Source organism: Megalobrama amblycephala, linkage group LG6 (assembly GCF_018812025.1).
Source record: "Megalobrama amblycephala isolate DHTTF-2021 linkage group LG6, ASM1881202v1, whole genome shotgun sequence".
NCBI classification, from domain to species: Eukaryota; Metazoa; Chordata; class Actinopteri; order Cypriniformes; family Xenocyprididae; genus Megalobrama; species Megalobrama amblycephala.
In genome coordinates, this window is record NC_063049.1 from 12,052,845 (window position 1) to 12,079,817 (window position 26,973).

Sequence of the window (26,973 nt, forward strand, 5' to 3'; positions counted from 1 at the left end):
ATTCCTCATCCCCTCATAGACTTCTCAGAGATGCATGCTAACGAAAAATGCATGACCACCTCCAGGCTCACACACTGGTGGGAGGCCAATATTGCCAGGTGGGATGCTTTTACACCCCACTTTATACTTCCAAGAGCTTCATCCCCAGGTCTATTCACGTGTCGCTCATTAACATTTGCTCCACTGGCCTCACTCCGCTCCCACAGCTTCATGCCACAAATTAGGGATGTTCATTTTAGTTTTTTTCCCTAACCGTTAACCGATGATCATTAGCCAATCATTAACCTTTAACCGACAAGATTGTTAAATTAGAATTAAATTCAAATGGATGTCTGGGACCCATTAAAAATAACTTTTTTTTTTTTTTAGTTTTTTCTAGTTTTACATGTGCAAAACATGTGCAATGAGGATTCATTGTCACTTCACACACCTGCAGCGCTTCTGTGAATGGAGAAAAACAGAATAAAATCATAGGCTACATATAAAATGAATAAATACACCAAATATGTTTCACTTAAATAATTAACAGATTAACAAAATGAAAGAAAAAACATCAAAAGTTTCGAGTACATTTTGATGTGTGGCGCTCTCTATAACAACTTCACAGAAAAGAAACTGAGACGACAGAAAGCGCATCCTGTTTGTTTTCTTTATTTTATAAAACCACTTTTTTTTTTTTTTTTTTTTTTAGTGTACACAAATAAATTAAACACTTTAGGGTTTCAAATTATGTCTTACTCTTATTTGTATGAACATAAATGATGGAGTATTTTAAGTTGTTTTCGCTGTTATAAGGAAACAATTCAAGTGATCGCACAGGCGCCTCATGCACAAACAACATACCAGTTCTAACACTGCTAACTTGACATTGCAGTCTGTTCATTATTAAAATAAATTGATCCACCAAACATAAAAAGTTACACTGCTCAATTTAAATAGTCTGTAACACAATCTGTGCCATTTTTTCTCTCTCAAAAACTCAATTTTATGTGTGGTGTATTTTTGAACCATGCAGCAAATGTTTTCAAACTATACTGACAAAAGACCTAAATTACTTTTTAAACCGTTTAACCAATCAATAACATTTAATCTGTCAAAATTCTTACCGTCGGTTAAATCCATATATGTTTTTTTTTTCTTTAAAAATAAAAAAAGTTTCACTCTTAAAGTTTGAAAACCACTGCCCTACTCCCATAACAAGAGAAACACAACCGTCTCAACATGCTAGGCACATTTTATTTATTTATTTACTTTTGTATGTCCATCACTCTTGATCCAGCTAACTCTTTACCCCAGCTAAACATCTTCTTGAAAATGAGAGTTTGAGGCCAGAAAGGATCACAAGGTGTGGTTCATTGAGATGTGCACTCCCTCCAATAGCTGGTCAACACCTCCAGCAACTCCTCGTTCACAGGGGTGTGGAAGGATGTAACTTCATTTGCTGTTTGCGTCTAAACTTTAAGCACATCCATCTCCTCGGAGTTAGATCAAGCCAGAAGATGCCACAAAGGTGGGCTTTCAGATCCGACCTGAGAACTCCCGAGTCAGCGGGTGAAGATTAAGAAAGGGAGATTCCTGTCATAAATCCCTCCACTACCTCAATTGCGATCCACAAAATCTTAATCACCAAGCTGCCTCAGCAGTCACGGGACCTGAACCACGGGTACTCCAGGTTCTCATCATTATTTAAAAGAGCCCGGCAGGAGTGGAGCTTCTTCAGCGTGAAACACTCACAATGCATCTCTCGTAATGCTCCATTCCCAAACATTGAACGTACAAATCATACGAGTGATCCTCCGTTAAAAACATATGCACGGAGGCATACACCTCTTAAATTGCTTCCTTGCCATTTTAGAACTCCTAAAAAAAACAGACACACACACACATCAAACAAAGCAGCTTCCTGAAGACAACTCTCACTGACTTGCTTACCGGTTGTCACCTGACTACTTTAAAGGCCAATTTCATTGAATAAATTTCATGATGTGCATCAAAAAAGACGTGACTTTGCGATGGGAGAGCATAATTGGACCAACCAGCCAAACAATCTTATTGCACAGCATCTGAAATGCTGTTTTGTTCATTCTATAATGCCTGAGCAAAGTCTGTCGTTAATGTGGTTCTGCGTAATTCCCTCCCAGAAGCCTCTCACACGATTGCGTTCACAAACACCAGGCATCTGAATGCAAGATAACATGAGTTTATTGTGTTTCATCTGCGCGCTCTGAGGCGCAAATAATTTATTATATACTAAAATTATTATTTAGAGTGGCTTCTACTACAACAACTTCTATTTCTCCATTTAGCACCAGTTTATCAGGAAGTGACAATTTCGTTCTCTTCGGCTCACTGTATGGAAACGCTGTTTTATTCGCAAATGTTTTATGCTATATTCCAAATTTGCGTGCGAGAAGGAATAGCGACTATAGAAAGCAAAATCCGAATCCCGGACATTTTGGGCAATTTGGAAATCCCGGCCGGACACATTTTTTTTAGGTCCAAAAAAAAAAAAGGACATGTCCAGGAAAAGGAGGACATATGGTCACCCTAGTGTTGGCACACGTGCTTCAGACACAGGCTCATGCAGAGCCATTCCCATAGCATCAATCTGACGCAGCACTGAGTTCCCTCGAAAGGGAAACATACTTTGTAAATGTTTATACAGATGTCTGTGGCACTGAAATTGGTTTGACACATTTCTAGCAGCATAGATGTGATTTTATTCTGCATGCCCTAAATGTGCAGGGCAGAAATGTCAAAAACAGCCCACAGAATTAACTGCATTTATTAAATACTGCATATGGTGTAAATGATCAGTTACATGGGTAGATTTCATTAAAACCAAACTCCATTTTAACACCGTTTAGTTATATGAGTCTTCAGAGTGGGTATTCAACACAGTCGCCAATGCATCATGCCATGCAACAGAACTCCAGAGGCGGATAATGAAAGCTGCTGCCCTGCTGAGTCCAGACACCCTTCCAAAAAGCCTGGAGCCTGCGGGTGATTGCACCTCAACAGCTCTGAATGAAGGTAATCAGTCACTGTCTCACACTGAGAGATAGGTGAGAATATGCACTGTTCTGCCTCTCCTCAACTGTAGACTGCTCAGACTCTGACACTATTTTACAGTTCATGCAGAAGACAGCAAGACAAATGAGTTGACCGCATGCAGTCTCAGGTTTATTATAAATCACTGAGCATTTTGAGTTCATCATGAACAGCAGATAGTTAATGTCCAAACATGAGAAGCATGTGTTGTGCTTTAGAGCTCTCACAGCATACTGATGCTTTATACATCAGTATAAAGACTTAAATAGTATTTTCTTGTAAAAAGCACTTCAATCATCTTTATTTGCATGTATGAAAAATCATTTTTACAGTACATTATTATGATACTTTTATGGTGCTTTTTGGAGTTTGACAGCCCCTGGTTACTGTCTGCTTTAATTGTATGATCAACATTCTGATAAGCACTTAAAGAAAGAAGTATGCTTTTGGAAAGACAGTGAGCGTGATAAATAATAAATGATTAGAGAATTTTTATTTTTGGGTAAACTAGTCAAAACTGATTTCCTACTCAAGGAAATCCTCCACACAGGATTAAGTAAAGTTAAATCATCTTTATTCATATATCGCTTTTTACAATGCAGATTGTGTCAAAGCAGCAGATTACCCTGGGTGGTTGCTAAGATGTTGCTATGCAGTTGCTAGTGTGTTATGGGGGTTGCTTGGTGGATGCAAGGTTGTTCCGGGTGGTTTAACAAATCTATGCAGATTTGTTAAACTGTCTGTCTGTCTGTCTGTCTGTCTGATCAAACACACAATATAAAGGCAATACCTTATTCTTCACTGATAACAGTAGTGCAAGAGCAAGGTCTTTATTCATCTGAAGTAATGTGGAAAGAAGACTGGGCATTTAAGCATCATTTACAGGTAGGGAACACTTTTAAAGCTTTTTTTTTTTTTTTTTTTTTTTTTGAGGGATTTTTACATTCTGATTGAACATGCTATGGAAGCAACTGCCTTTGGACATCCGATTTGCACCTTTGATTACCATTTTTAAATCCAAATTGAAAACGCATCTCTAGTCCCTAGCATTTTAATATTTTAATATTATTATACTTCTGTTTATTGTCTGTTTTGTTTGGTTTTACTCTGCTTTATTTCTGTTTTATTTTATTTATTTTATTTTATGTTTTCTTACTCTGTTCAGCACTTTGGATTTAAATGTGCTTTATAAATAAAATTTACTTACTAACTCAGTTATTTTTTTAATAACTTAATTTTACATTGATTTGAAGATTTACCCAACCATGTCCTTTTTTCCTTTTTACAGTTTTATTCAAAGTGTATGTTGTGGCTGTTATCAGTGACAGAAATCTGCACACAGATGCAATCTATTGTTTGTTTGTTAGGGTTTTTCTCGTTGCTGCAGTGGCTTGCTGAGCATTCAAATAAAAAGACAAAACAAAATCCTAACAAATGTTCCACTTTTGATATACATCCACTAATGTAGATCTAAAATACTGGATTATTAAAATATGAGATGGATTAGAACAACTGGTACTGTTTTGGAAATTGGAAAGTTTTTCAATCATGATCTCAGAAATCTCAGAACAGTTTTAACATGTTATTGAATTGGCAATGCTAGTGCTGCTGTGATCTTGTAAGATGTGCTGCTGCTGCATAAATACATACATAAATCCTGTGGCAGATCTAGGCAGGTGGAGCTGGGGGAGGTGGAGGCTTTCAGAGGAACTCTGATAGCATGTTGCAGGACCAGCTTACAGCAAATACTGAACTAGACTATTTAAATGTCGGGCAAGCAATCTCATTGGCTGCAGGATGAGCAGAAGCCAATCAGCTTTTGTTATGCGGTAATGATATGATTGCGGATTGCATGTGAAGAACCTATCAGCCTGCGTCCTCTAGAGTTTCATGACTGAAACTAGACTTTTATCTTCTGACCAAGACAATCACAGGGAGTTATAATATTAAATGTCACAAGTTCTTTTGAGTGTTTTTTGCTGCCTTAGATCTATGTGGAAAAAGTTAATGGCAACTCACTTAAAGGGTTTGTTCACCCAAAAATTAAATTTCTGTCATTAAGTATTCACCCTCTTGTTGTTAATGAGCTGGCAAACAAGGAAGCCTGCACTGAGTTCACTACGTATGACAAAGGTTCAAATTGTTGAATAAAGTCATTATTTTTGTTTGTGCACACAATAAGTATTCTCATCGCTTCATAACATTAAGGTTGAACCACTGCAGTCACAATGACTATTTTAACTATGTTTTTAACTACCTTTCTGGACGTCAAAAGGTGCAATGACATTACTGCCTATGTGTGGATCACATACCCTTGGTATTTTATCAAAAATATCTTAATTTGTGTTCCAAAGATGAACGAAGGTCTTACGGGTGTGGAACGACATGAGGGTAAGTAATAAATGACAGAAATTTCATTTTTGGGTGAACTAACCCTTTAATGTCAAAAAAGGACCCATCCACATACTATATATCCAAAAACAAGAAATTACAAAGGGATTTACTATTTCTGAATACTTCCAGAATCATCTCTTCGCATGCATTAAAATAATAATGGTTTGTCCTTTCTGGCATCATTATTAATGAATGGACTGGCATCATGGCTTAATTCTGGCTACACTTATAAGGGCCTCGTCAAGTTCAAAAGTTCAAATCGTTTATAATAAAAAATCATAATGATCAATATATTACAGAAAAAAATACAGTTATTGACAGAAAGCACAAGAATACTGACTAGAAATAGCATTGTAAGGCATTAGGCTTGTAATGACACATAACCATTGCAAGACTCCATGCATATATTTAGGATTGAGTGAAATAGTTTAATAATCAACCCCTAGAAACACTACTTATTGACCACTATAACTGGACACATCTCCCTACATGATAGTTGCCCAATGGTGATTACGGACTCAGAAAAAGATAATTTAAAAAACAAAATGAAATTTTCAGGCACAAATCACAACATTTACTGAGAACGAACCATTTGGAGGTGGAAATTCCCTAGATGTATAGTGACAACGGGACAAATGTTTGGAAATGTGTTAATGCTGCATGTTTGAGAGTAACACAGAACACTTTGTCACAGATGGGAGGAGAAATGGACAGAGGTGAGGAAAATAATAAGCAGTATTATATGAAGCCATTACATTAGATTTTTTTTTTTTTTTTTTTTTGGCTACAATGGCAGTCAAAGCCTGTGTGGTTCTCAGTGGCAGATATAGTTTCAGTGTGTGGGGTTACAGAGATCTCTGGGTGAGATGCTTTTATCTGTGTTCATCTGAGCAGCGACAGACACAGCATCCGCTGTGAGCTCAAACTAATGTCCCATCCTCACTAAAGTCAATAACACTCATTCAAATTGATGCCTATTTTACCTAGAACAAAAATATATATATATACAGCTCTATAATACAGGGGAGTTTGAAAAAGAGTTAAATTATATCCTTGAGATCAGGACAACACAGATTACACATAACAACTTAAAATTCATCTTCCAAGTTCTTTATATTCATGTAGGGTTTCAATAAACACAAAACACTTGTATGCCCTTTCCAACAGCACTGGTATCTTAAGAGATTTTTTCAAACCTCTTAATTTTTTTAAACATTTTTTAATGGGCTTATGCCAATGCAGCATGTGAACAAACTTTGCCATGACATATCGGATATATCAAATGTGACAAAATGTGTTTTTGCATGCTGGTTAGACTACAAAACACTGAATTTGTTCATCATAAATGATTAGATACCAAGCCATTAGTTTGTATGAATTCAACAGTGTGTTTTGTATGAATTCAGCAATGTAAATGTATGTTTTAAAACACGTTTATAGATTTGCGGGATAAGAAAGAAAGAAAGAAAGAAAGAAAGAAAGAAAGAAAGAAAGAAAGAAAGAAAGAAAGAAAGAAATGAAGAAAGAAAAGGGATAATATATTTATTTGTGTATGAATGTGTGATATTTTTAGGTGTCCACTCTGTAAACTGAATATGCATTCAGAAAGTCAAAAGAATAAAAGTTAAATGGTATATCCTTTGGAAGACATTCAGCTTCTAAAGCCATAAAATAAAGTCTTTGCAGTGTGTAAAATCATACAGTACTGCTGTCATTCATATGCACCAGTTAGAGGACAAACGAATGATGAAAAGAAAAACCTATGAGTGAAAAAAGCATGCACAAAGACACAAGCATTGATGAAGCGTTGGTGGCCAAACATAAGCTGAAAAAAAAAATGCAGATTAAAAATGCTGGAGTGGACATTCAAATTCAGGGTTTAGACAATAATACTAAAAAAAAAAAAACCCTCCTCCTTTTTGTGCACAACGCAGCTGCCGTGTGACCGTGAGAGCGTGTTAATGCAAAGGGTCCGTCTCTGCAAGCCTGGGCCATGAAAGAAACCTTTCACAATGAGATCACTTCAAAAGAGCTTGTAAACAAAGACAGGCCCATTTCAATCCAGCACGAACAGATAATCAAGCTTAAATAAAACCGCCTTCTCTGATCTGATGCTAAATAATAGCTGGGATATAGGTGGCCATGCTGGCTGCCAGTAAATTTTCAATTCAACATAAAATATTTATGTAATAAAATAAATTTCAAATAAAATTTAATTTGACAGAGAGGTGCTCTGAAGGTCCTTGAAATAGTGGTATATATCCAGCAGTTCCTGTGATGTCTGTTATTGAATTTGTGTGTCTTTGAGTTGCTGTCCCCTCCCATTTCCCTCAAAAGGTCAGCAGTAATTGCTCCTAAATGCATTGAAACCTGCCTTGAATGTAGACTCACAGCACAGCCTGAGCTCCGTAAACCAATTTAAGATCAAAAAATGCCTCACATTCAATAAATACTCACTAAAACCACACAAATTAAAATAATTGTGATTTGTGTTCTATGCATCTTCCCATGACTTAACACATTTTTGATATATTTAACTATTTTAGTCTATATACACAACTTTTTAAATAAAATAAATAATTTGAGTTATGTATATTTTACATTACATTTTAATAGTTTTGTCGTGTTTTGTCATCAAACATATATATATATATATTTCAAGTTATAGTCTTGTTTGTGGAATATAGCAGTATGTATTATAAATTAGTTATCCGTGCACATCATTATTTTGTTTTATTTAATCAAAATAACTTCCCCTCCCTCGTGCAATGACACCTCTTCTCTGATGACGTGTTTACTGCGAAGGGCAGGACAATCTGTCACTCACATGAGATCCACCAATAGCAAACCACAATGACCCAAAAATCCAATCAATTCCCGACTGACAAAATCAATTCCTGCCTTACGTTTGTTCTTGTTCAAGAAGCCATTTTTTGGATATGTCACATCAGGGAAGAAAAGAAAATCACAACTTCCGTTTCATGCCAACTTGAATGAACTAAATTAAATGAACCAAACTAAATAAAAAATGTTTCTTTGGCGACTAGGTGAAAAGCTTTTTGTATTATATTTTTTAATTTCATTTCAGTCAATGTTTATTTCAAATATTTGAAATGTTTATGGTTTTAGTTTTAGTAATAACCCTGATTCTGCATAAATTTAGTTTTAGTGCTTTTTTGAAATGGATTTAATCATGCTTTTTTAAATTCTGTATGCATCTGCAGAATGTGTCTTTGCCCCTACACTTTTTAATACCTATTCTCCCTATAAAAAATAATGGTTTGACATCATATTTAAGGCAGTGACTTCATAAAAAAGCCCACAACATTTGGGCTATTTCTCTTACAGTCAGTCTTCTTTTTGTTTACGGTTAAATTCACTTCGTCAAGCTCAACTCTTTATGGGAGAAAAGCATTTTTATTTTTTTAAACAAATATTGTGCTTGGCACAAAGCACATGAATATGGATTGCAAATGCCTAAAACATTTTGAATGTAACAATATTGTTTTAAAACACGCTGTGAAAGAGAAATTTCATGGGTTATTAATATTTTACATAAGCTGAAGTTGAGTGATGCTTCCAGATATACAAATTACAAGAACAGAAATTATGTAACGGTTGAAAATGTGTAATGCTTTAGCATTTTGTTTAGGGTTAATAATGGTAAATAATGTGGCTTTCTCTTTAACACTTTTTTCAGTACTTTTTTTTTTTCTCAGTTTACTTTAAAATGACTTAAAGCAATACAAAAATGTTGAATTTGTTTTACTCAATTGTAATTCACACTCAATTTTATTACATCAAATGAAATTAAATTTGTAAAGTTTTAACTTAATCCATTTGTGTTGGGATTACATGAATCATTTGTGTTGCATTGATTGAAATAGAGCAGTGGATTTCTAGTTCCTAGAATGCTTTGTAAAGGACTAGATGAGGAGATTCAGTGTTGAAATTATGTGCTATTTAATGCGTTCTTAGTAAAGGGAAAAACCTTTTAATGTGTAATATTCAGTTATGTTTGACATTTAAAAGAGTTTCTGTTATGTTGATTTTTGTGGTTACTATTGTGCTGAAAAGTAGAGCTTATGGTTAGGCTGTGGGTGGCGATAAACACTGGTTGGATCAACAAGAGTGAATTATGTTCAGGGAATTCAGATTCACAGAATACGACAAATGAAAATGGTGTGATATCACTGAATTAAGATGAAATTTTGGTTACACTTAATTTCGATGGTCCACTTTAGACATTCTTCTAACTGTAACTTAACAACTACATGTCAACTAACTCTCATTAGAGTATTAGTAGACATTAGTAGGAGGTAGGGTAAGGGGTTCAGGTTAGTAGAATAAGTTGACATGTAGTTGCAAATACATATAGTTAGCAGAATGTCTGGTAACACTTTAGAAAATTGTTCTGTTATTAATGAATAACTACACAGGAACAAATGAGTAATGCAATATAAAATTTCTAGTAACTACAATTAACTAACAAGAAACTTTCAATTAACAAATTAGTAAGTAATAACTAAGTAATTGAATGAAGTAGTTAGCTCTATTAGCTAATCAGTAATTTTTTTTCTCCCAGTCTGGGAGTCCCAGAGGACTACTAAGAACTACTATATACAGGTTCATGATTAATGTGAATAATGCACAATGTATAATTGTAACATGGTTTGTAGATGTGGGAAGAAGGAGGTGGGAACCGGAGAACGTTCAAACAATAATCTTTAATAAAATAAAGAACAAAACGAAAGTAATGCCGGCAGACCCTCACGGATGTCTGCCGGCCACACAAACATAATAAAACATAAAATAAAGTCCAGGCCTGGTCCTCTCTCGTCCTTCACTGTCGTCGCTCCTCCTTTTATGCTCCTGGAGCTCCTCCGTGAGAGACTCAAGGCCGGTGCACCTCGCAGGTGAAGCTCGTTATCACTTGCGTCACCAGCCTCGCGCCATTCCCTTACGGCTCTCGCCCGCCCTGCTCGTCACAATAATTAATTCTAAATTAAAGTTCATGGTAACCCAATAGAAATGACAAGTATTAACAAATCCTTCAGAATGAATTAATAATATTGGAACAGCATTCTAAAGTGATAAGCATAGTATTGACTGCTGGTAGTGACTGAAGTCATTGTAAGCTTTTGAGGGTTTTGTAAGGTTTTTGAATGACTCAAGTGTTACTAACTCCTTCTAAAGGAATCACTGGCGATTTGGATCAGTATTCTAAAGAGAAGATCATGGTAATCCAATAGTGATGACTCAAGTGTTACCAAATCCATCAGAAGCAAATACTATCCAAAACCTTACAAAAACCTCAAAAGCTTACAATGATGTCAGTCATTATTAGGCAGATATCATGATATTCACTTTAAAATACTGATCCAAATAATTAGTAATTCCTTCTGATGGATTTGGTAATACCAAAGTCATTACTATTGGGTTACCATGATCTTCACTTTAATATTAATTATACATTATGCATTATTCACATTAATTATGGACCTGTATAGTAGTTCTTAGTCTTCTGGGAGGTTTGAAAAAAACTGTAGTTATTGATTAGCTAATAGTGAACTACCTCATTCAACTGAACACTATTAGTTAATCAGAGTTTCTTGTTAGTTAATAGCAGTTAATTGTTGTTCCAGTCACTGTGTAGTTAATGATGAAATAAACTGAATGTCTATTTTGAAGTGGACCATCGAAATAAAGTATTACCAAAATGTTTTACTGTAAAATTAAATTCTAACCAAAGACCTATAAAATGTTTTTTTGCATATTTTTTCAGTAAATTTCTGGCAACCACATCTGCTTGTCTAGCTGCTTGGTGATTGGTTACTGAAATGCTGTAACTAACTACTGGCGTAGTAATCATACACTCTTTAAACCCATGTCTGCCGACCATTAATTTTAATATTGATTGGGACACATCCCCCATCGTGGTCTCCAAATGTCTGGTGAAAAAAAGTTCAGCTGTAACCTTTCAAATTGAGAATGTCGAAAGCATAGTCCATTAATGGCACCATTACATATCCAAAGCTCAAAAACACCACAGAGACCAAATAAAATAACAGTCAAACTAAACCCAGAATCATGTGCAAAACAGATATGCCTGATATTTCTTACAACAACTATGTTGTTACACCACGACAGCTCTAATAACTATGGGATGCCAACCTAAATCCTTATCACCTCAGGGGAACTGTTCAACGGGTTGATTTTGGATTGGGTTGCTTGACTCATTCAGTACTGACCTGCTATCAACAGGAAGTTCTGGTAATTACAGAAAGTAATCAGTTGGACTGTAGTAGAGCTTCTTAAAGACCTCCTGTCGGGTGAAGTTGCGGAGGGTCCAGGTCTGAAGGGGGCTATCATCACAGTACTCCACTGTTGGGCCGTACGTTCCATCCTCCAGCCGACTGATGGTTAGACACGACTGGGTGATGATGTGGAGGAAGGTGCGTTTCTGATGGTTCCCATGAAACATGACAATAAACCAGGTATGGGTACTGATGAAAATTAGGTCAAAACATGGCCCAGTCTCTTACAATTTAAATGACTACATATAAAGATGTACTTAACTGCAGGTAATTGCATTTAATGTAAATGTAAACTATAATACAGTATTATTTAATTGCAATTAACATGCAATGAAGTGTCCGAAAGAGAAATAAAAAGAGACTGAAACCACAAATGAAAAAAAAACAAAAAAAAAACAAATGAATTGAAAATATGAATGAATTTCAGAATGTATTTGCTTTAATGACAGCAGTACTTGAACCGACATGGACAAAACCTGATGATCCAGGTTATTCATTCAGAAACATTAGAAGCATTAGAAACATTCAGAATGTTTCAAAGAGCAAAATCTGACCTATTGTAGAAGTTCACACGATTAATGGCACTAATTTGCTGATTTGATTATGATTTATAAATAGTGCTGCTCATACAGTATATTAGTTCATATATAAAGATTTAGATAATGCTTTGTTAACTGTAAGTTCTCACTTTAGATTAGGTCACAGAATATCATCATTAATTAAGTGTTTTAAACCAACTAATCTGACATTAATAGCATTAGTATTAAGTGTTCCTTAAAATGCTTACAAATACATTAAGCCTATCATCAAAACTAAACATAACCACTTTAAAAAAAAATAACATAATGCTGTCAATATGAAATACATGAATGTGAATGCAATTTATGTCTAATAAAGGTTAGTTTAAATCACTTAATTAAAGACAATTTCTGATTTTCTGTGACCTAATCTTATAACACTTTAGCATAAGGAACACATATTCACAATTAACTTAGACATTTCCCTCAATAAACTCTTAATTTTCTGCTTATTAATAGTTAGTAAGGTAGTTGTTAAGTTTAGGTATTGGGTAGTATTAAGAATGTAGAATAAGGTCATGCAGAAAAAGGCATTAATATGTGCTTAATAATTACTAATAAACAGCCAATATTCTAGTGATATGCATGCTAATAAGCAACTAGTTAAAAGACCCTGAAATAAAGGATTAACCCTAATCTAAAGGGAGAATTATTCATGGTTAATTAGTTGTTAACAAAGCATTATCTAAATCTTTATATATGAGCTAATTAAACAATAATAATTTGTTAATTACAGTGACAATGTCTGTATATGGTCTATTAATGTATTAACTACAGTTTATAAACTATCAATTAACTATAAACTAATAGTTTGCAAATTTTGTAAATACTTTATCAATGTACACATAAAGTTTTAGCCAACTTTATTTCCAGGTTTAAATTAGGCTTTGAATTCCAGATTCTCATAGGGTCTCAGACCCTAATGTGTGTATATATTATACAAAAGATATATATAATATAATATAATATAATATAATATAATATAATATAATATATATAATATAATATATATATATTATATTATATTATATTATATTATATATCTTTTGTATATCTATATCTCTTGCTGTAGTGTGTCAGTAGGAAATATCAGCTTACATTTCTAAACATTCATTTTGCCATTAATTGTAATAATCCAGTGAGATTTTTATATGCACAAGGAGTCTGACAACAGCTGGTGCTCCACACGGAGATCTGATCTCACCATCATCAAATCCGTCTGTGATTACATTAAGAAACAGATGAAACTGAGACAAACTAAATCCAGAAGAACTGTGGCCGTGTCTCTAAGATGCTTGAAGAAATTACAATTAATGGCAAAATGAATGTTTGGAGATGTAAACTGATGTTTCCTACTGACACACTATAGCAAATGATATAAATAACTGGCTTAAAAAAGGGGGGGGGGGGGGGGGGGTGAAAATACTGACGTGCCTAAGACTAAAAAAAAAAAACACAGACGTTCTAAATAAGGGAACAAACTAATAGGAGTCATGGAAAAGGTCAAATGTTGAAATGTAAATGTAGGGCTCGAAAGTCTGGGTGTGTAGTTTGTATTTGCTGGTGTCTCATAATGACAGAAATATAACTGTAACAGGGCTGACCAGCAATGCTGAATTAATGGCTCTTTACCTTCTAAAATAGCAATTTAATTGGAAACGGTGCCAGAAACTGAGCAAATGACATCTCGGTAAACCAAAATCATCAATTTCCACATGCAGTGTGAAAAACCTGAGAGTTATTTTTAAAACAAATGTCTGTCTCTCTGGTTGCTAAGAATTGAGTAGTCCATATATGAATAAATTGGAAACTGAATCACAATTTAATGGTGGCAAATTCTAGGATGTGAAATGATGACAGTATCATCTTTCTTTATGTTTTGATCATTTACAGGGAGTGCAGAATTATTAGGCAAGTTGATTTTCTGATCATATTTTTTTCCCAAGCACATTTTACCAATTCCAATCCACATCAATCTTAATAACTACTATTAATATTGTTTTTAATCATTTATAAGTGATATATAATTGTTCATGAAGGCTGGAAATGAAAAATGCCTTATATTCAGGTGTGCAGAATTATTAGGCAAGTTTTCTTTTACAGGCAAAATGAGCCAAAAAAGAGATTTAACTCAGACTGAAAAGTCAAAAATTATTAAATACTCATGAGAAGGACGCAATACTAATGCAATACTAGAAATTGCAAAGTTAAAGCATGACCAAGGGACAGCAAAATGCTCATTGGGTCAGCGGGGTCAGACAAAAACAGGTGGAAAAGAAAAGACACATGTTAACTGCAAAATAATTAAGAATTAAGGTGAAGAATTAAGTGTGAAACCATCAGGAACCCTTTAGTCTCCAGCGCCACCATTTTCCAGAGCTGCAACCTACCTGGAGTCTCCAGAAGTGCAAGGTGTTAGGATCTCAGAGACTTAGGTTAGCTAAAGAATCTAAAAAATGACCTGCACTTGATAAGAATCACAAGCTGAAGTGTTATAAAATACATGAAGACTGGGTTTTAATAGGGCTTATAGACAGACAGCTTGAGAGTGACTCCTGATGGACCAGCACCACATCCTCTTGTACCACTGTTTGAAGAATTTATCCAGAATCTGGCAGTAAGGTGTTTGAGTTCACTTTAGTCCATCTCTTATCCTGAAATGTCTGTCTTGCAGAGATGGACTAAAAATGATCTTCCAAAACTTACTGCCAGATTCTGGAAGATAAATTCTTCAAACAGTGGTACAAGAGGATGTGGTGCTGGTCCTTCAGGAGTCACTCTCAAGCTGTCTGTTTATAAGGCCTATAAAAACCCAGTCTTCATGTATTTTATAACACTTCAGCTTGTGATTCTTATCAAGTGCGGGTCATTTTTTAGGATTCTTTAGCTAACCTAAGTCTCTGAGATCCTGAGACCTTGCACTTCTGGAGACTCCAGGTAGGTTGCAGTTCTGGAAAATGGTGGCGCTGGAGACTAAAGGGTTCCTGATGGTTTCACACATAATTCTTAATTATTTTGCAGTTAACGTGTCTTTTCTTTTCCACCTGTTTTTGTCTGACCCCGCTGACCCAATGAGCATTTTGCTGTCCCTTGGTCATGCTTTAACTTTGCAATTTCTAGTATTGCATTAGTGTTGCGTCCTTCTCATGAGTATTTAATAATTTTTGACTTTTCAGTCTGAGTTAAATCTCTTTTTTGGCTCATTTTGCCTGTAAAAGAAAACTTGCCTAATAATTCTGCACACCTGAATATAAGGCATTTTTCATTTCCAGCCTTCATGAACAATTATATATCACTTATAAATGATTAAAAACAATATTAATAGTAGTTATTAAGATTGATGTGGATTGGAATTGGTAAAATGTGCTTGGGAAAAAAATATGATCAGAAAATCAACTTGCCTAATAATTCTGCACTCCCTGTATATGGCTAAAATCCTGCAGCACAAGTCTCTAGGAGGTGGAATAAACACAATGCCCTGCATTAGAGGCAATTTATAGGTGAAAAATAAACACTGGATTCATGTCTGTCCAACATTAAAACCAAAGCCACCGAGGGGATGGAGATCTATTTTTAGATGGCTTCTGATTTCGTGTGCCCCTTTGTGATTCAGCACTAATGTCCCTTACGGCTCAAGTGTGATGTCTTCTTTTTAATCAAATGACTTATTTATTTTGAGATATAAGCACCAGAATCGACCCAGTTGACAAAGAAGTGTAATCTGTTATATTAACAGAAATATCCAGCTGTTGTTCAGCTGCGGCGTATGTGATGTGTTTCTTGATATCTTGAGAATGCTGTAATGAATCTCATATATTGATTATGTTATATTCACTGAAAATCAATGCCCGTGGAGGCTTAGATGAGATGTTATAGGGCTGTATAGTAAACAAATATCCTCCATGCCATCACTCTAAACAGGTCTACAAATATGTCTGTAAATGAATTTATGCATCTGTGTTTCTATACCATTCACAATGTGACTCAAATACAGTGGGAGTCTAGTTCACAAACATCACTACCAGAATGCTAAAACAACACGCAGCAAAACACAATTCAGATCATCTTACCTTAAAGTCATACTCCCATTTGCCAACATACTAAGACAGGTACACAAAGAATAGTGCATCAATTTTCAGGGCCAGCAAGTGCACAGCATCTCAAACACACAGTTCTGCTCCAGGAATTGTGATCAATATCCAGACAAGGAAAAAGTATGACATACTACAAAAATAAAGCAGCACACAAGGTGGATAATAATGTGATATGTAGCACCATCTGGTGGTTAAAAGCAGAGACTAGTTGAAGTACTGATGTGATATGGTTGTGGACAGCAGGGCACTAACAATGCTAAACCTGGAAAAACAAGTAAATGTTTTCATTCTATAAATATGAATATTTATAAATATATTTTTCTTTACATAAATCTGTGAGCATGTGAACGACGACTGTGTCATTATGACCAATTAAGAAATTGCAAGCCTGAATATGCAGAGGTGAGAATGAGATTTGAGAGCTATAGCAGAAAGGAAGAAGAAAAGTTATACTTGTTTAAAATGACATAAAAGATCATTTTCATTTCTGGATGAATATTCTTTTAAGGTCTCAGGCCACTCTGTATGATCTTTGTGGGGCTCAAACCAACAACTTCTTGATAGTCCTGGGATTTTGCCGCTGCATCACACCAGCTTTAAATTTGCACTACTGCTTGGGAGTGTGTATGATTAAGGGCGAACATGACGTCATATGCAACAACTCATACAAAAAAAGAGGTTCATTTCCTCAAGTTCATTTTAAGTAAATTTAAAGTTAATTATATTTTCCAAGAACTCTTCATGTAACAATTCCTATACTAAAATCAATGCACTAGTAGTATACTTGTAAGCGTCTTTTCTTTTCTACCTGTTTTTGTCTGACCCTGCTGACCCAATGAGCATTTCACTGTCCAATGGTCATGCCTTAACTTTGCATTTTCTAGTACTGCATTAGTATTGCATCCTTCTCATAGGTATTTAAAAAATTGACTTTTCGGTCTGCGTTAAATATCTTTTTTGGCTCATTTTATCTCTAAAAGAAAACCTGCTTAATAATTATGCACACCTGAATATAAGGCGTTTTCACTTCCAGCCTTCATGAACAATTATATATCACTTGTAAATTATTAGATTCAAAATTAAAGGTGCTAAAGAGGATCTTTTCGTCGACTGAGAAACCAAAGACTGTTAGTGAGTTTTTGAAATGAGCGCATGCATAAGAACAACCCCCCTCCTTCACAGCTTATTTCGAGGGAACGCCTCCCAAAACTCGTGCACGAGTATTGGAACACGAGTGTTTACCACCGGCATTCGCTGTGCCGTGTTAGTGGATTCATTATGTCGGACTCACCGCAGGTAACTCATAATCTGCAGTTGTTACTCCTGTCTCCTGACAAAAACATTGCATGCGGCGCCTGTAGAGTGTGGAAAGTTACTGGAGCGCGCAGCCGGGCACGTCACGCACAAGAAATGTGACGTCATGGCAGTGATTGACAAGCCAGAGGGCCAATCCGCGCACGTCTTTCACAAGGAACGGAATGGCAGTGATTGACAAGCCAGAGGGCCTCGCGTAAACGATTGGCTGATGTTTTTAAGGCCCTACCTCGTGCACAGATGATGTATATTAATATTATTCCTTTCAGTGCACCTAATAAATAGTCTTTTATCAGTTAGTAAAGACAGTTTCAAGTAATATTGCAAAAATGTATAAAACAAAACAACCTCTTTAGCACCTTTAATAGTAGTTTTTAAGATTGATGTAGTTTGAAATTGGTAAAATGTGCTTGGTTTACTACTAGGTTCGTACTAGTAATTTAGGTCAGTGGTTCTCAAACTTTTTCAGCGTGAGGCCCCCTTTGAGTAGGGTGCATCCCTTTTGGCCCCCCCCCCAAAGAAAATTCATAGCACAAAACAGTCTCAAATTTACAATTTTAATTGAAGCAAAAGCATATTAAATTATACAGTGCTGGAACATCAATTCTGTTGGCTGGTTATATCTTATACAATGGATAAATTGTCACGTTTTGTTAGAAATATATTGCGTTAAAACTGATACCTTCAGAAATTTTTGTTTGGGAAAAGTGCAACAAAATGGTATGTTTGTGTACGTGGCTGTTTTTATTTATTTATTTACCAATTGCGGTTGTAAAGGGACAAAGTTTTGCAGATTAATCATGCTTTTAATTTAATTCAAACTTTAAAAATGTATTAAAAAAAAACAACAGACAAAGTCCTTGAACTTTGGAAATCAATAGCCTAGAAATTGCTCAAAATTTATAGGTCTAAGCCAAATTTAATCATATTTCCACACAAAGATAAATGGTTTCACATATATCCTACTCTGTGCTTATTGGGGACTGAGCTGAACAGAGTCTATCAATGTTCTTTATGTTTTCTTTTATCCTCTGCTGCATGAGAAAAATATGTACTACTACAACTGAATATTATGGCATTTATTATGTCTCAAAACTCATGCACATAAAAAGTAGGTGTGTGCATAGGATAAGAGGGCACAGAACAGTATCCGGGAGCAGAATACCACTCTCGCACGGGAGTGTTTCTGCTCCGCGAGCATTCAGAATAGCGTACGCGCACTGAATGCCAATGATTACCGGTGCGTTTGAAATGCGATATACAAATAAACTTGACGTGCCTTACCTTGTCTAACTTGCAAAAACTGTGAAACCAATGAGATACAGTGTTTTTCTCCTTTACCATAATAAAAGATATGAAAGTGAATGAAAGGAAGAAAGGTTTATAATCCCCATGTGAAAGGAGACGTGAGTAAGGATTTGGGGAAAGAAACAAGATTCATGTCCAGAGGAATAGGCTAATTTGTGTAATAGGCTATTGTTAAATTCATGGAAAATCGCAAACAGAATACTGATTTAACAGGCTCAACAAGTATCTCTCTCATTCGGCATGAATCCAAATGTTTCCATTGTCGCTACATTTTGGTTGCTAACCTGTCATTTATTTTGTAAACACTCTTTTTGTACTTCACTTGTGTCCTGACATTCACTCCACGTTAAAAAGCAATCATGTGCACAAAAATGTGGTACTCGGCCACTGCGGTGGGCAGGTTGCCATGCTGACCGGCACAGCCCTCAAAAATAAATTAATTTACTATGCACATAGTAGATGAATACTGAAATTTTAATTTACATATATTGAATTAAAAACAATTGTTATTTTTTTCAAAATAGCTTAAAGGGTTAGTTCACCCAAAAATAAAAATTCTATCATTTATTACTCACCCTCATGTCGTTCCACACCCGTAAGACCTTTGTTCATCTTTGGAACACAAATTAAGATATTTTAGTTGAAATCCGATGGCTCCGTGAGGCCTGCATAGGGAGCAATGACATTTCCTCTCTCAAGATCCATAAAGGTACTAAAAACATATTTAAATCAGTTCATGTGAGTACAGTGGTTCAATATTAATATCATAAAGCAACGAGAATATTTTTGGTGGGCCAAAAAAAACAAAACAACGACTTATTTAGTGATGGCCGATTTCAAAACACTGCTTCAGAAGCATCGAAGCATTATGAATCAGTGTCAAATCAGCTGTTTGGAGCGCCAAAGTCACGTGATTGCTGCAGTTTCGCAGTTTGACCCGCAATCCGAATCATGATTCGATACGCTGATTCATTATGCTCCAATACTTCCTGAAGCAGTGTTTTGAAATCGGCCATCACTAAGTAAGTCCTTATTTTGTTTTTTTTTGGCGCACCAAAAATATTCTCGTCGCTTTATAATATTAATATTGAACCACTGTACTCACATGAACTGATTTAGATGTGTTTTTAGAACCTTTATGGATCTTGAGAGAGATGATGTCATTGCTGGCTATGCAGGCCTCACGGAGCCATCGGATTTCAACTAAAATATCTTAATTTGTGTTCCGAAGATTAACAAAGGTCTTACGGGTGTGGAACGGCACGAGGGTGAGTAATAAATAACAGAATTTTCATTTTTGGGTGAACTAACCCTTTAAAGTTATAGGACTTTTGTGAGTCCCCCTTGTGCCATCTGGTGGCCCCAACCCCCAGTTTGAGAACCACTGCTTTAGGTACAGTAAGTGGACTTCTATGTACAATACCCGTGGATTTATGCCAAAGGTATATGCATTACATAAAATACCTTGGTCCTTTGTCTATTTGACTTGACATTTTGTGATGAGATTTAAAATGATTTATTTTGGTAATGCCTTATAATAGATTTCTAACAATCTTGTTTGTTAGAATACTTTCACACCCTTGAAAAAATTAAATCAATAAAATCCAAATGTTTATGTTTCTGTGGGGGTTAATAGCACTGTATACAAAAAAAAAAAAAAATGTCAAGTTCAGTTCCACTTAAATACTATTTACTAGTTATTTCATCCCAAAGCTGACTTGTTACTATAAACTTGAATATGTAAGATTATAACATAGTATGTAAAACATACGCTGGACCTCAAATAACCTAATATGTGTGAAAATAATATTTAACAGGTTACTTTATCAAAAGAGTCAAAACACCACTACAATTCAAGTATACTCAGAATAAATTAAACTTTACCTAAGCTTATCTCGATCAAAAGATTAAGTACAAGTTTTATGTATAGTTGTCAGTATAAACCAAAAATGGTTTACTATACTATACCTTATATATTACTATACTCTGTTTTGTTAAGTATAGCTCAACATGAAAGCTAGACTAAACTTATACTCTCTTATTTTTCGTTTCTAAGTAGTATACTTACCAACAACTTGAATAAACTACTTTTTATGAGGAAAGCTGTGCATAATTTGATGTCTATGTTCCATAGACTTAGATTCAGTGTGTGCAAAAGTGATGTGGTTGGTGTGTGTGGTATATTGTGTGTAATATGTACCTCTGCATCATATTCAAACATCTGGTTTCCTTTCATGTGGTGGCACTTCAGCATAACAACAGGTCCATTAAGCCGTGATGCATCCAGACACAGGTCATCAGTACGGATCTCTTTGTCAGCAGTATATGAGAACACCTGCAAACAGGTTGATCAACTGGGAATTAATTATGTTAATAATTATGAAATTCCTTACTTTTTATACAATTATTCCTATATATTTCACTAACACTTAGCCAATCTTTCAATTCAGGAATAAAGATTAAAGTGCAAGTGCATGTGAAGGTGAAGTATGGTAAAATTTGTTCTCTGCATTTAACCCATCCAAGTTAGTGCACGCACATTAAAGGTGCCCTAGAATTAAAAATTGAATTTACCTTGGCATAGTTGAATAACAAGAGTTCAGTACATGGAAATGACATACACTGAGTCTCAAACACCATTGTTTCCTCCTTCTTATATAAATCTCAGACCTCCGAAGAACAGGTGAATCTCAACATAACACCGACTGTTACGTAACAGTCGGGGTCATTAATATGTACGCCCCCAATATTTGCATATGCCTGCTCATGTTCTAGGCATTACACAAGGGCAGCCAGTATTAACGTCTGGATGTGCACAGCTGAATCATCAGACTAGGTAAGCAAGCAAGGACAATAACGAAAAATGGCAGATGGAGCGATAATAACTGACATGATCCATGGTATCATGATATTTTTAGTGATATTTGTAAATTGTCTTTCTAAATGTTTCGTTAGCATGTTGCTAATGTACTGTTAAATGTGGTTAAAGTTACCATCATTTCTTACTGTATTCATAGAGACAAGACTATCGTTATTTTAATTTTTTAAACACTTGCAGTCTGTAGAATTCATAAACACAACTTCATTCTTTATAAATCTCTCCAACAGTGTGTAATGTTAGCTTTAGCCACGGAGCACTATCAAACTCATTCAGAATCAAATGTAAACATCCAAATAAATACTGTACTTACGCGATTAGACATGCTGCATGACAAACACTTTGTAAAGATCCATTTTGAGGGTTATATTAGCTGTGTGAACTTTGTTTATGCTGTTTAAGGCAAGCGCGAGCTCCGGGGGCGGGGAGCACGAGAATTTAAAGGGGCCGCAGCCTGAATCGCCGCATATTTAATGATGCCCCAAAATAGGCAGTTAAAAAAAAATTTAATAAAAAAAATCTGTGGGGTATTTTGAGCTGAAACTTCACAGACACATTCAGGGGACACCTTAGACTTATATTACATCTTTTGAAAACACATTCTACAGCACCTTTAAATGTAGTGAGTAGTGAACACGCACATCCGGAGCAGTGGGCAGCCATTTTGCTCTGGCGCCCAGGGAGCGTTTGCCTTGCTTAAGGGCACCTCAGTCATTTCCTGCCAGAATTGAAAATCGAACCTGTAACCTTCAGGTTACCAGTCTGACTCTCTAACCATTAGGCCATGACTGCCTACTCCTAAATAAAGGATTAGTTCAGCCAAACATTGGGCTTTCTAGTTAAAAAAAGATTTCAATTTAAGTTATTTACTAAAATCTTGACATCTTGCCTAGCTGTCCTTACAATGTTCATGAGAGAGAGAGAGAGAGATGTAGCGATGTCGCCATTGTGTTGTCGCCATGTCGTGGCGTCCTGATCGATCTGCTTGATTAGCTGCATTGTCAGAATCTGACTCAGGCTCAAACTGATACGGTAAAACCGATAACAGTATTAAGCGTTTGTGTTAACAATTGCTTTAGAAGCCTTGGAAACTGAAACTCGTGATTATGGTAGGAGGAGTTACATTTCCGACACACGCTTGAGGTGTTTGGCCAATCAGAGCGCACTGGGTCAGCTGGTCAATCAGAGCAGAAGGAGGGGCTTGGTAGAGGTTTTCAGACAGACTGGAATAATGTAGAGCATGTGAGAAAATAATGTTTTTTGAACATTAAAACATATTAACTATTCTAGTACACCCAATAAATAAAATAACAACCTTTTAAAATAGCATCAAATGGTCTCCTTAAATATTTATCTAACAAGGCTCTTCTACTACTTCAGAAGATTGACTTTAATCATACTTTCATTGTGCATTCTTTGAACGCCTCAGCCCATATGCATTGTAATTGCAAGAAAAAGAGCTACCAGCGAATTATTCAAAATGTATCCTTATTGTTTTCAACAGAAAAAAAAAGAAGAAAGCCATTATGTACAGGTTTGGAATGATATGTTTAATGTTGGCAAAATTTCAGCTTTTGGGTGAACTTTTTCTTTTTGTAGATTTTTCATTTATTTTAGGTTAGATTTATATGCAAAATAAGCATTTAAGATAAAGCTCTCTTACCTGGTTGCCACCCATTCCATGACAGTTGAAGAAGCCAACCTTTTCATTCTCTTTACGGCCCATGTTATCCACACACTGATTTGTCTCAACATTTCTGATCTATGAACAAGAGGACAATGTCTTACACAATGCAGTATTTGTTTTAATTAAATTTTTTATTTATATATTTGTACAGAGAACTCAGCATAACTGCACACATAAACCTGCAAATTTAGATGTGTGCAGAATGCCAAACAGAAAGCTGAACATGAAACATTTTATTAAAAACTGATTCTTTTAATGACCATATTGAAAAAGAAAACAATGGAAGTCTCTTACCTCCCCGAGTGAGTAATATCTGCGTGGAATCTGAGAGTCGGGGTAGATGTTCTCCAGGTACCATGAGAATGGTTTACACTTCAGAGTTTCCCTCAAAGCCTTCCGAGAAGAAACATCTCCATAATCCACCCGAACCACACCTGAAGAAACACAAGCAATTAAAATTCATTAAATTCATCATATTTTGGCCACTTGAGGTAAAAGTGTCTGCTGTCACTGTGCTCTGAGACTTGCAGGTACGATCCAATTGCAGTTTTTATTTAGGGATATCCAAAGAGGAGTACAATGCCAGGCAAAGGGTCAAAATCCATGAAAACAGTCCACAAAAACAAGAAAACAAACCAGAGATAGTGCTCAGACGTGCAGGTAACATTACACAAAACTCTTGGGGCCAGTTGTTCAAAAAGTTTAATATGGATCAGAATTATCTGGATTTGGAAATCCCATGTTTTGCTATCCAGGATCAGGTAATCCATCTTACTTTTGTGCTGGTTTTTCAAAGCAAAATTGGATTGGATCTCCCTGATCCAGATACACACTTTTTCAGATTACCAAATCTGGATTACTAGTGCTCTACAGAGCCCCTAAAGGGACATGGTGATAGAAAGAATATGAGATGGGAAAAAAAAACACATTTCAATGCTTTTGCATTCTCTCAGAAAAATTCCACGTAGCTTTCACACGAGAAACTTTGCGTTCGCCTGCAAATAAATTTTAACTGGTTCATCTCTTATGATTGTGCCAATGTAGTTTACAAATAGTGATACAAACACTTGGAATCAAATATAATATTATATTTTCATATTTACAGCTGTTTGGGGATTATTTCATGGCACCAAAATCACTTTTTTTTTTTACTTTAGGTTAGGTTACCGAAAGGCTAAATATGTAGCCTAATGTCTATTTCTAATTAATTACTTTAAAAGTTAACTAATCAAGAGCTAAACAAAATGTGCATGTATATTACATGATAAAAATGTTGTATTTTTGACCAGTTTTAAAGTTACATTACATAAAAATTAAATTTTTGTTCCTGAAATCCACTCTTCTGATGGGATCAGTATAATCCAGATTTTTTGGATCAAAGGTATCCCAATCTTACTACAAAGTTTTGAACAACACAAACTGATGATTTTATCCAGATAAAAACCAAGATTGAATTTTGTGATCTAATCTGATTTCAGAATCCTTTTTTCCTTTTTAACAACCCATTTTCAAGATGTGATCCAATCAGATAGCCGAAATCCGATCAGATTACATTTGAACAACCGGCCCTTGATGACAAAACCAAACCAGGTATAAACAGACAGAAACTAATGACAAGAGCGAATATAGCTGAGTGCAATGAAGAGTAATGAGTCTGGGAAGTGGGTTATGGGAAATGGAGTCCGTGATAGTGGCAATAGTCCGGGGTGGAGTGCCCTCTGGTGGCTATCAAGGGCACTCCAGCAGGCGATCATGACAGTCTGCTAAATAAACACATGACCCAGTTACAAATATGATCTTTCTGAATATGGTTCTGAATAGAATGTATAGATATGACAACTAAGAATTATTTATTTATTTATTTAATTGTATTTATTCATTGCAGTGATGTGAATAACTGGTCCTGAAATAAGAATGGTTTCATGAACTGCAAATAACCCAATAAAACCCAATTTTTTATTCCTAAAATAAAGTGCATTTGGCACAATTGAAAAATCTTGAAAAGTCTCAATTTGAAACATCAGACACTAGAGGGAGCATCAACATCACTTTTCTCCAGTAAACGCTCAATTTATATGAAACATTATCTGCTCACTTATGAAAATCCACCCATCAACAAACCACTTATCTTCTTTATCTTATCTTCTAGATGGGTGGTCTCTCATATGTGTGGCTTTGTAGAGGAGGTACAATACATCTGCATGACACAAATACAGAGCTGCTGACATCCCAGAGGCCTCAGCGATCAGAGCACACACTGACAGCTGAAGCGTCAGGCATTTGTGTCTTTCTGCTGAGTGTTGACTTTGTGCATTTCTTCACCGTCTAAACGTTTTCTCTCTTTATGTCTGCTTTGATATTTTCTGCTACGTTTTGTGACCTCTCCCCTCTCTCTCTCTCTTTGTCTGTGGTGCAGATGATAAATGATCTTGTGTGTTTCAGTAGACGCCGTGGGGCAGAGCTGCTCTCAGATGTGATCACTGGGTTAGTTATGGGCTCTTGTGTCCCCTGTTATGTCTCTCCTCTCTGAGCTCGGGCACCAATTAAAATAACGTACTCTCCTTCTTCTAAACCCATACAACTTTCTTTCTTCTAAGAAAAACAAATGTACACTCTGTTCTTTTCCATACAATGAAAAAAGACAGTGACAGGTGTTCAAAAGGACAAAAAAAACCACAATATAACTGTATTATAAATGCAGTCCAAGTAACTTGCGTTAGGTCAAAATTTAACTAACCGAAATTCATGCCATTATTTATAGAATATCTTTGCTGTAGCTCTCAAATCTCATTAACATTTCCACATATTCAAATGTGTCACATCATGTGTTTTGAAATACACATAAACCATAACTTGTGACCTTGCATGAATGAGATTTGAGGTTTATAGCAGAGTAGAAGATTTTCCAGTGAATAATGTCTAAGATTTCACTCTGTTCCCTACTCAAAGCTGTTGTATGGATTAATAAAATGTAATAATATAGCAATTTAGTCAGAGAATCATATGGACTACATTTATTATATGGACTAGTTTTATTGTTCTGTTTTGTCCTTTTTGGAGACTGACTGTATGATTAATTTTCATTGTATGAAAAAAGAATACTGTGAACCTTCAGTCTTCACCAGTCCACTTGTTTCTAAGACCCAAGCAGGCTTTGATGAGTGCCTCAGACATGGGTCGGTCTGATATTAGTAGCCTGGGGTATTGAAATTTTAAATAAATGCACTTTTACCAAATGGATGCTGGTAAGACCTGAATACTCTTAAAACATATCAACTTTCCATTATTTTGGGTGTTTTACAATATTTTATTATTTAAAACAAAACATATCAATAATTCTAAAACATTATTA

The 26,973-nt window shown here is 35.5% G+C and overlaps 1 protein-coding gene across 1 annotated transcript in view; it reads right to left on the reverse strand.

The window, feature by feature from the left end:
• The window catches only part of LOC125269609 (polypeptide N-acetylgalactosaminyltransferase 13-like), a 46,662-nt gene that overhangs the window by 5,672 nt on the left and 14,017 nt on the right, over positions 1-26,973 (reverse strand). The window contains exons 7-10 of the mRNA XM_048192540.1: positions 23,916-24,055; positions 23,598-23,696; positions 21,257-21,391; positions 16,411-16,440 (exon numbers count right to left, since the gene is read on the reverse strand). Coding sequence (XP_048048497.1) covers positions 16,411-16,440; positions 21,257-21,391; positions 23,598-23,696; positions 23,916-24,055 — 404 coding nt within the window. The remainder of the gene's footprint in view (positions 1-16,410; positions 16,441-21,256; positions 21,392-23,597; positions 23,697-23,915; positions 24,056-26,973) is intronic.